At 40.4% G+C, this 13,876-nt stretch overlaps 2 protein-coding genes across 2 annotated transcripts; both read left to right on the top strand.

Annotated features, from left to right (window-relative positions):
• Window positions 1-15: 15 nt before the first annotated feature.
• Window positions 16-3,149, top strand: LOC119430388 (THAP domain-containing protein 6-like). The gene is made up of 5 exons (XM_037697827.1): window positions 16-268; window positions 369-561; window positions 755-856; window positions 2,121-2,331; window positions 3,130-3,149. The coding sequence occupies exons 1-5, from the start codon at window positions 117-119 to the stop codon at window positions 3,147-3,149; spliced, it is 678 nt and encodes a 225-aa protein (XP_037553755.1). The 5' UTR covers window positions 16-116.
• Window positions 3,150-6,537: 3,388 nt separating this feature from the next.
• Window positions 6,538-13,171, top strand: LOC119409405 (Y-box-binding protein 2-A). The gene is made up of 9 exons (XM_037676291.1): window positions 6,538-6,651; window positions 7,249-7,312; window positions 7,409-7,442; window positions 9,468-9,557; window positions 9,638-9,883; window positions 9,967-10,058; window positions 10,132-10,336; window positions 12,058-12,189; window positions 12,264-13,171. The coding sequence occupies exons 1-9, from the start codon at window positions 6,579-6,581 to the stop codon at window positions 12,297-12,299; spliced, it is 972 nt and encodes a 323-aa protein (XP_037532219.1). The 5' UTR covers window positions 6,538-6,578; the 3' UTR covers window positions 12,300-13,171.
• Window positions 13,172-13,876: the final 705 nt, after the last annotated feature.

Raw genomic sequence — 13,876 nt, forward strand, 5'->3', positions numbered from 1 at the left:
AGTAGCTTTGGGTGCAATCTCGGCTGTTTCATGCGTTGTGCGCATGCGTGACTTTTCATTCTTGGGGTCCAGATTCATTAAGGGTGGGGGCGCATCCTGCGTCGCCGCCATATTGGATGGGTCTCCTCTCTCGCTCTCAAAAAAAAAAAAAAAGATCCAAACGGAGTAAAAACACAAAACGAGCAGCTATGCCTGTATTTTGTTCAGGCTACGGTTGCAATAACCGGCGCAGTATTGAAACTAGATCACGTGGGATTACCTTTCACAAGTAAGAATGAACAATAATGTTGGTATATTACCATGACAGGTTCTCTCTCTCTCTCTCTCACTCATTAACTCTTACTGTGTTTTGTCTTCACATTTTGAAGGTTTCCCAGTAACACAGAATTAAGGAGGCAATGGGAAGTTGCAATAAGAAGGGAAGGTTTTGTTGCTACAGAGGCGTCCAAGCTCTGTAGTGAACATTTCAAGCCAGAGGACTTTGACCGAACAGGTCAGATTGTCAGGCTTAGAGAGGGTGTGAGCCCATCAGTCTTCAACTTTACATCTCATCTCCAAAGAGTGGGTGTTGTGTTTTTAATTTTATTTTTTTTGCTGTAAATTTTAACAGAAATGTGTATGATTCATATGTAAAACAAAGGTTAATATTACACTTTGCTAAACCTGTTTTAACCATTGTTTCTTTCTGCATGATGTATTGTGCATTACACTATACATTGTGGGATGCCAAGTATTCTGTGTCGTATATTTTAAGTCTGTAGCAACGAGGAACACAAGAACTTCAAGGACAGCTGAAGAGAACCTTCCAGTGGAGCTTTTTCAGCAGGTCCCTGAAAGTGAACCTGAGCTCAGTGATGTGAGTCGATGTCTTGTGCCAGTGTCATCGTATTAAAATCCCTTCCTTGCTTTCTGCAACTCTTTCCGGATATACTCACGCGCACACTTTTTACATGTAAATAAATAAATAAGTGAGCACATACACACTAAGGCTGAACGATTTTGGAAAACGTTCTAGTTGCAATTTTCTTTGCATCAATATTGCGATTTAATATGCAATTATTTTGTAACGTCTTCTTTTCGTGTGTTTTTCAACGAACGCAAGCAATCTTATCCATTGTTCAATTCAATTCAAAGTTTATTTATAAAGCACATTTAAAAAAGCAACCACAGCTGACCGAAGTACGTCACAAGAATTACAACATCGTAGATAAAAATATGATAAAAGAAATTAAATCGAGTTTAATAAAAATAAAAGTATGATCAAATTTGCAGTAAAAAAAAACAATAAAATAATAGTACTAATAAAAACCAAGAAACTATTTCATATTTGATGCAATTTCCCAAAAACTTGAATCAATCAGGTACTAATTTGAGGTTGAAGGCCAGGGAGAATAGATGCGTTTTCAGTTCACCAAAGCCGTAAACCCAGGCATGGTCACTATATTAACGGGCATCATGTCTTTCTCTATGAACTCCGTTATTGCTCGAGTTATTTCCGAGTGCAGTTTCGAATTATGTTCGAACAGTTCGGTCAGTGATCCCTGTCAGCTGGTACTTTGCTTACTTGAAGTGGAAGCACTGGTCGTTGGCGTAAAGATTTGTGGCGTTACCTCGAGAGGTAGCGACAGCAGCAAGGCAGGTTCTGCACGACACATGTCGTTGCGCAGCGTCTTCTTTTTTTATAGCCAAAATAATTCCAAACAACGGTACCAAACTTTCACATGTGTCAGCGTCTGTCGAGTCTGACGCCATTGCGCAACCGCTTAAAACACCGTGTTGACTTCTCTCGCTCCCTGCTCTGATTTGCTCCGCTCACTCGCCGGTCACGTAACCAGATCACGTGACCAGCCAAATTGCGGCCTTTGCAATCAGAGAATCTTGTTTTTTTTCATATCGCGATATTATTGAAAATGCAATTAATTGTTCAGCCCTAATACACACCCCCTTTTACTGACACTCATACATACATGCACCCTTTCTCTCTTTCTCATACGGTGCTGGCAGTGATATTACGGGTATGGAATGAGGAATGCGTGCCTGCACATATGCAATGCACCAAACAACGGCGAGTGGTACGATATAAACGTCACTGAAAACGTTTTCATCCTTCTTTCCACAAGGACCACTCCTATGCATTGCCCAGTTCGCCCAGTCGTCTAAAGGCCAGACTCAGCGAAGCTTTGGGCAGAGTGGAGAGTCTAGAGCGGGAGAAGCTGAACGCAAAGGCCCGAGAACAGAGAGCAAAGAAGATCATAATGAGTCTCCTGGAGGATCTGAGGAGAAAGACCCTTATAAATGAGGAGCTGACAGAAAGGCTTGACTTCCACCCAGGTAAAATAAATTATGTTATCTTTAAACTAGGGGTGCACGATATTGGATTTTTGGCTGATATCCAATATATCAATATGTTAAAACTTATTTGGCTGATAACCGATACCAATATTGTTTCACCTAGACCTACATACATAGACTATGTAGCTTTCTCTGCTGTAGAGTTAAAATACTACATTATAAATAGGGATGCACGATATTATCGGCATGATATCGGTATCGGCCGATATTAGCGATAAAGTTAAATATCGGCCATACCATCAAAATAACTCACTGATATAAAAGGCGCTGTTTTTTTTAAATATATATTATATATTTGTAAAGTGTTACATCATTTTCAGCTCCCTTTTTGGCATCTGCATTTGGTAGCAGGCCAAACTGACAAAGACCATGCAGAATAATGTCATTATTTAATTCCACAGCAGAGAAAGATATGTAGTATGTAAGTAGGTCTAGGGGGAAAATATCAGTATTGGTATTGGTTATTGGACAAATAAGTTTTAACATATCAGATATTGGCCAAAAATTCAATATCGTGCTATAAATATAAATATATATATCTCCGACTGGGGATGATGTAGCAAGGCTCAACGTAGTCCAAAAATCTTCAGAATCCGACATCCTGACCAACGAAAATGGTTGATTATCCAGAGCAATACACTCCATCACTTCCTGAGTGATGATGCCTTTTGTCCTCGGGTGGTCGCCGTTGTATTTCCTTGCTTTGTCCAAAGCTTGTAGAATGGACTGCTGGTGAGGTTTTGGTGCTGTTGACCACTCTCTCACTTTACTTTCTAGCCACCATGAACTCATCGTAATGGTCGGAATGGTGGTTCTTGAGATGGTTAATTATTTTCAAAGTGTTATAGGACTTTGTTTTAGCTCCTCCTCGCATCACTGACACTGAGCAGTCGTTGCAAAAAGCAGTTCTGCTATCAGTTTCCGACACTTTAAAAAACTTCCACACCGCCGACATTTTGACTTCTTCCTCTCCCGCCCTGATCAGAGCGCCTTTTATATCGGTGAGTTATTTTGATGGAATGGCCGATGTCCGATATTTAACTTTATCGCTAATATCGGCCGATACCGATACCATGCCGATAATATTGTGCATCCCTACTTCAAACTTTTTATCAGACTTTATAAAGGTGTTATTTCTATCTCCAGCACACACGGTGCAAAACGGTTCTTTTTCAAGGGTTTTAACTCACCAGCCCCAGTTTCAAGTTTTGTGTGTGCATGCACAGCTCACATATGAAGAAATTATTGTTGGTGTGCACAGAAGGCTCAGGATTGTGTGTGGGGCGGGGGGGGGGGGGGGGGGGTAGATTTAAGGAGGCCCATCCTAATGAGGCCCTTGATATGAGTTAAATTATTCAAATAATCCCAACAAAAACAGATAAAAATGGAAAAATAAATAAATCCATAAATGGAGCTTGTCTTTACTTTTTTTTTAACTAAATGAAACAAATATTAATTATTCTAGACGTTTAATTCAGGAGGTCTAAGAGGGAGTGGTGGCACTTTGGTTAGAGCAGGCGTTGGTGACCCCTGAAGAAGGGAGCAGCTGATTTATTTTATTTTTTTTTTATTCAGGGATCTGCGACCTTTACAATCACAAGAGCCATTTCTGCTCCATTCGCTAAATAAAATGTAGCAGGTTTTGCGGCTCCGGACACAAATGCGATTACCAACTGCTGGTCCATGGACCACTTTAGGGGTTTGGAGGGGGCTTTTCTGGCCCGTAGGGGTCACCGTATTTTTCGGACTATAAGGCGCACTTAAAATCCTTTAATTCTCTCAAAACTCAACATAATTTGGTGTGCCTTTTGAATTAATTCTGGTTGTGCTCACTGACCGAGGTACACAGCGCTCAAAAATCTGTGCTTAAAGCACCTTATAATCCGGTGCGCCTTATGTATGAAAACAGACCCGTTCATTGTAAACATTTGCAAAAGAAATGGCAGGAAAACTGTTAAAACGAACCCTTTTTGTTGTTGACAACCAGTAAAGTTCAGTTTTATGTTATAGTCAATTAGAAAGAGTCACATGTTGCAGTAAAAAGCTCCTTTCAGTGAATAAATATTCTTTTAAATATCAAAGGAATCGTGTGCCCATTGCCGCCATGAAAGAAAAAAAATAAAAGCCCAACAGGAAGTCATAATTTCGACTTATAAAGTCATAATTACGAGAATAAAAGTCATAATTATGAGTTTTAAAGTCATAATTACAAGAATAAGTAATAATTATGAGTTTTAAAGTCATAATTACGTGAATAAAAGTCAGAATTATGACGTTTATTTTCATAAGTCAAGTCAAGTCAACTTTATTTATAGAGCACATTTAAAACAGAACCTGTTATCAAAGTGCTTAACAACAACAACAATCAATGAGTAAATTAAAGAGAAAAAAAAAATATATATATATACAATACACTAATAATAACAACTGAAGAATTAATCAAAAGCATTTAAAACATAGGGTCACAGATTAAAAAACACTAGATAATTATGACTTTAAAACACGTAATTATGACTGTAAAACTCAAAATTATGACTTTTAATCTCATAGTTATGACTTTAAAACTCGAAATCATGACTTTTATTCTCGTAATTAGGACTTTAAAACTCAAAATCATGACTTTTATTCTCATAGTTATGACTTTAAAACTCGAAATTATGACGTTTATTCCCATAGTTATGTATGTATGTATGTATGTTTTATTTATTTATTTCATTTCATCCAAACAACAAATATAATACAATTTAAAGAAAAGAAAAAAGATATACAATCACAGAAATAAAATGAAAGGCAGCAGAAGAAGAATAAATTCTTATAATATCTGCCCCTTGTCCCCAAAATATATTCCAAACAAAATTACTATACAAAAGCAAGATGAATTAATAAAAAAATAAAAAGATAAAAAAAAATAAAAAAAATTTAGCTAAAATATAAGATCAACTGTAAACAATTTTTATGAACTCACATTATACTTAATATCTTGATGCATGCTCAATAATCCAGGTAGAAAAATCCAAAAAAGTTCAATCTGGTCCTCTGGACATTAAAAAAAAAAAAAAAAAGCAAAACAAAGCAAAAAAAATTCTAGAAAACTGCTGAAAACAGCACCTCAGACTGAGGAAGTCTCTTGGATGAGAGACGAAACGTTTCTAGAATTTTTTTTGCTTTTGTTTTTTTGAATGTCCAGAGGACCAGATTGAACTTTTTTGGATTATACTAAATATTTTTTTAAAAAACAAATTTTTTATCATCCTCCTGAATATGTACATAGTTTTGGCATTTTTAATATCAACCTTATTATGACTTTAAAACTCAAAATTATGACGTTTATTCCCATAATTATGACTTTAAAACTCAAAATTATGACGTTTATTCCCATAATTATGACTTTAAAACTCAAAATCATGACTCTAAAAAAGTTAAATCTGGTCCTCTGGACATTCAAAAAAAACAAAACAAAGTAAATCAACAAAAAAATGTAGAAACGTTTCATCTCTCATCCAAGACTTCCCCAGTCTGAGCTGCTGTATTCAGCTCAGTCTCTTAAATAGCACCTTCTCAGAGTGGATCAACCAGTTTTGCTGCTGACAACCAAAACCAGCTGATCACATGCTCAAGAAGGACCATCAGCCTAACAATGGATCATTAGCACACTGATGGCTGTTTACTGTTCACAGAGGGCTGAGTGATACTAGCAATCACAGCATTGTAAGAGGGGGACAGTTGAACCAGTTTTTTTGTTGATTTGCTTTGTTTGTTTTTTTTGAATGTCCAGAGGACCAGATTTAACTTTTTTAGATTTTTCTTACCTGGATTATTGAGCATGCATCAGGATATTCAAAATCATGACGTTTATTCCCATAATTATGACTTTAAAACTCGAAATTATGACTTCCTGTTGGGCTTTTATTTTTTTCTTTCATGACGGAAATGGGCTTCCATACATTAATCCGCCTGCTGCCCTGGGGTCAAAATAGCCCACGAGGTTTGGACCCCAAATCAGGCTCCTCTCAGACCTACCTGTCCTCCACCTGTCAAGTTTTCCCTCCCAATTGGGCGACTCAGCCGCAGCCAATCAGAATCCAGCTCGTGCTCCGGCGTAGCCAATGAGGGCGCGGCTTCCGTCCGGCGGCCGGAGGGCACGTCGGGATATAAACTTAACGGAGGCGTTCAGCAAACTTTCAGTGCAGAGAGCGAGGAGAGAGGAGGCGGAACGGAGCCGCAGCATGACCGACGCCGAGGCGCAGAGCGCTCCACCTGCGGAGGACAGCAAACCGCAGCCGGAGAGGAAAGTCATAGGTGTGTGCGCGCGAGGACCTCGCACCTGCCGGCTGTAGGGGAAGTAAAGTCGAGTTTAAATCCTCGTGGAAGCTCCGACGTGACTTCGTGGTTTGTCGCTAACTTCGGTTGTGAAAGAGTGACGACAAACAAACTGAAAAACTGGGACCATTTCTCTTTGAGCTTGTTTTAATTAAATTGGTGACGTCATAAAACAAAACGGATTATTCGACTCAGTTCGGTTCCGTAAACGTTTTTTTTTTGTTTTGTTTTTTTAAAGGAGTAAAAGTGGCGATAGTTCGGCTTAACCTGTCGGTGAGAGCACGTGACCCGAATCCTCTATCAACGCGTGTCGCGCGCGCACGAGCTCTCACAGCTGCAACTCATTTTACTGGAAAATAAAAAGCAATTAAGAGTCGGTTTTGTTTTTAATGATGCTTTTTATTTTCGATAAATTGGATTTATTAAAGGTTTTGAACTTCCGGTGACCTAAATCAGAGCAGGTTTCAAAGTCTCACTGTTAATGATTGATGTTTGCAGATAACAGCACGTCATGTCCCTTCAGTGGGTTTAAAGCAAGTTATTGTCAAATGTTGAACATTGTGCTTTTTGTTGCAGCCTCTGCAGTTCAAGGCACAGTAAAATGGTTCAACGTGCGCAACGGCTATGGCTTCATAAACAGGTATATTTTACTCCTCGCACTCTTTTAAAACATGGTCACCTTTTTTTTAATTTTAAGTATTCTCTTAAAGACTCGAGGCTTCATGTGTTCTTACAGGAATGACACCAAGGAAGACGTCTTTGTTCATCAGGTAAGACCTGGTTGGGTTTCGGAGCAGGAGTTGTGCCAGCTGGACTCGAATGACGAGTCTGTGACTTTTAGTTTGTCTGAGGTCTAGTTCTGAGGATATTAAAGTGTGGTTAGAGAGCAACGTTTAGTCGAGTCCTCTGGACGGATTAAAAAATAATTGTTGAAACGTTCAGTCTAAGGAGTTGCAGTAACCCCGATCAAAGTGGATCAGCCAGTTTGCTGACGGCCAAAACCAGCTGTTCACATGCAAAAAGAGGACCATCAACCCAACAATGGCTCGTTAGTGCCCTGGTGACTGCTTGCTATTCAGAGGGCTGAGTGATACTCACAATAATGGCTAGTATCACTCAGCTCCCTGTGAATAGCAAGCGGCCATCGGTGCACAAACTGGATTGATGGTCCGTTTATCATGTGAACAGCAAGTTTTGGCTCTGGTTGATCCACTTTGATAAGGGCTCCTGCAACTCCTCAGACTGAGGAAGTCGTTTTGGATTAAAAGTTTCAAGTGATTTTTTTTTTTTTAATCCATCCAGAAGACCTGACTTAACATCGTTAGATTTTTCTATCTGGATTATTGAGCATTCATCAGGATAGGCAAGTACAAATTTTATCACCTGCTGCCAAAGGTGAAAGGGTGGTCAAATTTGATTGGGCGATCGTCTGCCGTGTTAGCAAAATCACGCATGTACCATTGGCTAGACTTGGTGAGAGACTAATCATGCTGCAGCTCAAACGGATAACTGGAAGAGTTTAATGTGACGAGCCTTCTACAGTCTGCGCTTCTTTCTCTTACAACTTCCGAACTTTACAAATGCCCTTAACGAATTTAAGAAAGCGGGTTAAATCACGTGAACCGGTTTAAGTGGAAAAACGTTTTGTTTCCCATCCAGAGGACTTCGTCAGTCTACAGCGTGCCAACCAGATCTGTCCCATAGGTAGTCTGCACTGCTGTTTCAAGCCACCCTCCTGTTGGAATCTCAGAAGCAGGTTTTTAACATGTGCAAACTGGACCAGTCTGTCCAAAACCCAATCATCCAGGCAGGTCCGGCCCAAGCCGCCATGGGGCCCCAAGCAAAAGTTGGTTTGGGGCACTCTTTCTGCTAATGTGGATTACTGGAATCAAGTCAGATGATCAGATCATTCACCCACCTAACATGAACCCATTGAAACTCTGACAGCCCCGTTTGCATTATGCTCATCTAGTGGCACTAAAAGTACCCCCCCCCCCCCCCCCCCAAAAAAAAAACAACAACAGTATTTTACATCAGAAGTGTCATCTGACTTATTGTTGGTTCCAAAGAACTGCAACAGTAATGTTCAAAATAATTTGTAGTGCAAGATGACGACAGATAAAATAACTTGGATGCATAAAAATGTGCAAAAACAAAATGTATCAATGAAGTACTTAATGTAAATGAACAATTACTTGAAACCACGTAAAATGGTTAAAAAAAAAACTTAATTAGTTAAAACTATGTAAAGGTATTCAACAAGTTGCAAAAGCTGAACTTAATATATTAGAATCGTCTAGAGATAATAAAAAATAATAAAATTCCATATGGGGCCCCAAGCAGCCGCTTACTTTGCTTGTGCCGGCCCTGCATCCAGGTAGATAACAAAAAACGGGTTGAGTCAAGTCATCTGGACCGGTTTTTTATGAAATGTTTCTTCTTGCACCTTACAACCTGTTTTCTGAACCTTTGGTCTTGGTTGTCCTCAGGCTCCGAGTAGTAAGTTTGACCATCTGGCCCAAAACATTTTGATTGTTGTACAAGATTGTTTTTGCACATGTTGAAAACCTGCTTCTGAGAGTCCAACAGGAGGTTGGCTCAAAACACAGGCTACCTATGGGACACATCTGGGGAAGTCCTCTGGATGGGGGATGAAACGTTAAAGAAACTAGTCCAGATGACACGATTTAACTTTCTCTACCTGGATGATTGATCTTACAAGCCTATTGAATATATGGGATGGAAACGTATGGGTTTGAGCATCACTTTAGGTTTTAACAGCATGTTTTCTTCAGACTGCCGTCAAGAAGAACAATCCCAGGAAATTCCTCCGCAGTGTTGGAGATGGAGAAGTTGTAGAGTTTGACGTAATTGAAGCAGCCAAGGTAAAAAATAAAACTGTTTACATTATTGGATGCTTGTTGGTTTGTTTGTAAAAGAATCTTTATGGTTTTTGCCCCTCCAGGGCTCCGAGGCAGCAAACGTGACGGGTCCGGGTGGCGTTCCGGTAAAAGGCAGCCGGTACGCTCCCAACAAACGGCGTTTCCGTCGGCGGTTCTTCCCCCGCAGCGCACAGCCCGGTGACCCGAGCAAACCTGACGATGACCAAACCGCCGCTCCCGAGGCGGAAGGATCAGAGGAAAACGCAGCCGAGGGGCCTCAGCTGCCACGTCGGCGGAGGCCGCGGAGACCACGGCAGGAGGCGCAAAACGTAGGCGGACGCTCGGACGTGTGAACAGCCGAACTTTTTAGTTCTGTTCAGCTGACTTGATTTGAAGCTGTTCCTGTTGTCAGGGTGAAGTAGAAGAACATAAAGACGGAGCTGCAGACGACACTCAGGCGCAGCAGCGACCGCCGCGGCGCAGGTTCTGGCGTCCGTATCGCAGGTGAAGATAAACTTCGACTGAAAACGACGACTAAATCTGTTCCCAAGACTCAACCTGTCCCTGTTAAACGCAGGCCGTTCCGTCCTCGCCCACCTTTGGATCAGGCTGCAGGTGACCAGAAACCGCCTGCTCCGGTGGAGACCAAGGAGCCGGAGGAGGGCAAGCAGGTGGAGGCCCCCAGCAGCCCCCACACCAACGGAGAAACCACAGAGGGCCAGAAACCAATGCGCCCGACTAGACGACGCCGGCAGAGAGCCTCGGAGTCGTCCACTTCAAAAGCAAGTGATGTGACTTATGGGTGGGGTGTAACGCGTTCAACAAAATGGCCGCACTCGGGCAAAGACCTCAAAGATCCAGTTTAGATCAAACTGAATTTTAAAGATCAGCCGACAATCGTAGTTTAAAGACGACCAGTAGTGACCCACTTTGTTTAAGTGCGTTCAACGTATTTGACCAGTATCAAGGTTCTTTTATCATTCACATCATGTGGTACATGAGGTGGAACAAAATGTGTACTCAACGTCCCAGTTACAACCAAAAATGGCAAAATACAAAGTATATAAAGAAACTGTATGCAAGGATCTAAAATATACACTAAACGAAGGCTAAACGCTAATAATGTAAAATAATACGGTGCTTTAAACAGCAGCCTGAACATGAGTCTGTAGTGAGTAGATGTGTATGAATACAGCAGCATGAGATGTTCAGCATTAATTAAAATTAAGAATATAATTAAACCATGCTGAACCATTAAAACAAGTTATAGTTGAGATCTTCTGAAGTGGGTTCGGTGTCCAAATTGCGGCCCGAGGGCCATTTGTGGCCCTTAAGTGATTTTGTGCGGCCCATGACTGCAGTTAAAGAATGGTATAATTTTGACCCACAGGTTTAAGAGGTGGATGTAGACTTAATTTAAATTTAATGGCAATACCTTTTTTTAAATATAATTTTTAGGCTTAACAGCAAAATGGATAAAAATAGTCTCAAATTAAGTACAATACAAATATTTGGCTAATATTAATCCCTTTATCCTACAACAAATTTTCACTGACCTACTGAAAAGTAGAAGTTTGGATAATCATAAAACTTAAATAATTTCAGTTGATTTAATAATCGATGGAGAAATTGGACATTTTTAGAGTATCATCGACATACAAGTTGATCAACTTTATCAGTGAACCTTCAAACCTTCATGAATCTGTTTTAGTGACTGCCAGCTGGACGGTGTTTCAGAACTTCCATGACCCTTTTGGGCCATCCGTGGTCCAAACAGGTGTTTAAAGCTCCACCCCTTTTTAAAAAAAGTTGCCGTACTTTCTGCCGTATAAGTTGTATCCGTCACCGCTGACCACCCAGAAATGTGGACTGGTGTAGTGCCAAAATTTGATTTAGTTGAGCACCTTCTAGTGGTTGATAATGGTAGTGTTCAATATTTTCCAGTTGGAATTAATGAAATTGTCAGATCTCGACCAAAAATTGGATTATAAATGTGGGGAAAAAACATTGGTCTCTTCCCTGAAGAAATCAAAAGCACATGCTAATTTATACAAAAAAATGCAACTTGTACAGTACTCATTTTAGTCTTTTGTCTCTGAAAATAAAAATGTAGTTTGTAGGTGGCTCAACACTCCAGTCGTTCTTCATATTCAACTCCAATCGATTTTTGTTCAGTTCTCCTTCCTGGCACTTTTAGAAACTGTAGGAACCACAAGTAAACCACTGTCAGTTTTAGTTATATTTGAAAACCGTTTCAATTATTCTTGCCTGAAGTGCTTCAGTTGGCAGTCGCTGCCACGGGTGCTTCCAAATCGCCGTGGTTTTAATTTAACATGATGATAAACTGCCAGCACAGTAAAAGTGAACGTGCCGTGAAGTTGTAGACGTAACGTCGTGATTGTTCAGCCTTTCTACACGAACCCAACTGAAAATGTGAATAATGGCTTAAAAAACAAGTGTTCAATTTTCTGTGCTTTCATAATTTTTCCTTTTCATGTTTCAGAATGATACAGAAAAGTCTGCGTCAGACCCTGGTACCCCACCTCAGACCTCCAAACCATCAGAGCTGAAGTCCACATCTAAATCTCCGAAGTCGTCTCCCAAAACGTCTCCTAAAACGCCAAAATCGCCCGAGGTAACGTCTTTCATTTTCTTCCTTCCAAGTTTGTTGTTGGCCTCCATCTTGACCAGCTTCCTTGCCGTCAGCAGGCAGCTGCTCCAGCAGTCCAAGCACCAACGGAGTAAGTCCAGGATGGTGGTCACGTGACCCTGAGCAGGAGGTGGAGGGCCCCCCACTGTGTCTCAAAGGACTGTCTGGGGTCGCGCTGCGTCTGCTTCCATGTGACTCGCTGGCCGTCGTTCAGAGGGCCTCGTGACGGACATTAAACGGGGTTTAAGGTGGAGTTATGGCATTAAAGGGATGGAAAAAGGATTTTTAGAGTCTTTAAGGACATTTCTTGTGTTTTTGGATTAAGAATTTAGTTTTTTGTCTCAAACTGGAAACCAGGATTTCAGACCAGTCTAACTGATGCTTCAGAAATTTGCTTTGTTCGATCCCTGTGCCTCCTTTTGGTTTTGTAGGCCCTATCATTTTAGAGGACCGACGCTCTTTCACAACACATGCACTGCTTTCCCCTCCTGCACTCTCCCATCCTTGTCACCTGACCCCCCCACCATCATGCGTTCATGTCTAGACACAGACTAAAGAGTGTGGTGGGAATCTAATGAGTGTATGTTTAAAAGTTAAAAAAAATCTTTGGAAAGAAAAAAAATAGACGATCTGCTTGGTAGTGGAGTTATTCAACCCCCCTCCTGAAAGAACATTTTCTTTAATGATGACATCAAGTAGTTTAAAGGAACCAGCCTTGTTTTTAATTTGAGGGGAAACCCAAGCAGGTGTGCATTTGGTGGTGCATCATGGGAGTCAGTTTAGTTCTGGTACCACCTGAGTCGATCTGAAACGCTCTACTCTCCGTCTCCTCGGCTTTGGATGAAGCCACGGAGGAACTTTATTTCCTGAGCTTTTTTATTTTTTTTTTTGTTTTCTGTTTGGAGGGGATTATGTGCAATGTCAGTATTTGACTGTTTAATTAATAAATCATGTCTGCAAATCTCAAGTATGTTTGACTGGAGTTTGTTTGACGCTGGACTGAAGAGGCCTTTTTGAAGTGTTTATCATTATTTACAGAATCACAGCATAAAGTTACAGTTCAACTGAACAGAGTACCTGCACCTACTGTAAAAGCAGGATTACAGACTATACTCTCGGCTGGAATTCATTAAAAACTTAAAATCCTGTACTAAAAAAATAATGCATCAAATTCTAAACGTTTGGCATTTCAACAATTCGTATAATTGAAAACAAAAAAAATCTTAAGCTGTAAATGCAAACTTCACACTTGGCTGCTCATACAAACAAAATAAAGTTCAAAACGATTAAGGGTTCAGGTGGAAAAGTTACAATGAGTATCTTACCTGTTGTGGGTCGATCTCCAGATGGAGTGGCCAAAATAAAATGCCTTAAAACAAATACTTAATAGCAGTTCATGCAAACATGATTTAATAAAAAAATTGCATCACTGGCCATGAGTTTGACAGGAAGAGTACCCTGCTGGGCAGGACTGAAAACTAAATGAGGTCTTCAGGTGCTATAGCTAGCTGCTGCCATCATGCACTAAGAAAATGTATTGCAAAACTTATTGCATACAGAAAGTTCTCTAAAATAGATCTAAAGAAATGTGTTAATGCTGACAGCTAACTGGGGTTAGCTTGTTAGCCACACTGAGGCCCTTCATAGACATTCTGAATTGAAAAGAAAGATC

The sequence above is a fragment of the Nematolebias whitei genome, chromosome 1, assembly GCF_014905685.2.
Source record: "Nematolebias whitei isolate Nwh7 chromosome 1, NemWhi1, whole genome shotgun sequence".
NCBI lineage: Eukaryota > Metazoa > Chordata > Actinopteri > Cyprinodontiformes > Rivulidae > Nematolebias > Nematolebias whitei.

Coding starts and splice junctions, on each gene's coding strand:
- LOC119430388 (XM_037697827.1), top strand. CDS start 117: ATGGGTCTCCTCTCTCGCTCTCAAAAAAAAAAAAAAAGATCCAAACGG. Junction 562..754: donor TTACATCTCATCTCCAAAGA/GTGGGTGTTGTG, acceptor GTATATTTTAAG/TCTGTAGCAACGAGGAACAC. Junction 2,332..3,129: donor AAGGCTTGACTTCCACCCAG/GTAAAATAAATT, acceptor TTTACTTTCTAG/CCACCATGAACTCATCGTAA.
- LOC119409405 (XM_037676291.1), top strand. CDS start 6,579: ATGACCGACGCCGAGGCGCAGAGCGCTCCACCTGCGGAGGACAGCAAA. Junction 9,884..9,966: donor CACGGCAGGAGGCGCAAAAC/GTAGGCGGACGC, acceptor TCCTGTTGTCAG/GGTGAAGTAGAAGAACATAA. Junction 10,059..10,131: donor TTCTGGCGTCCGTATCGCAG/GTGAAGATAAAC, acceptor TGTTAAACGCAG/GCCGTTCCGTCCTCGCCCAC.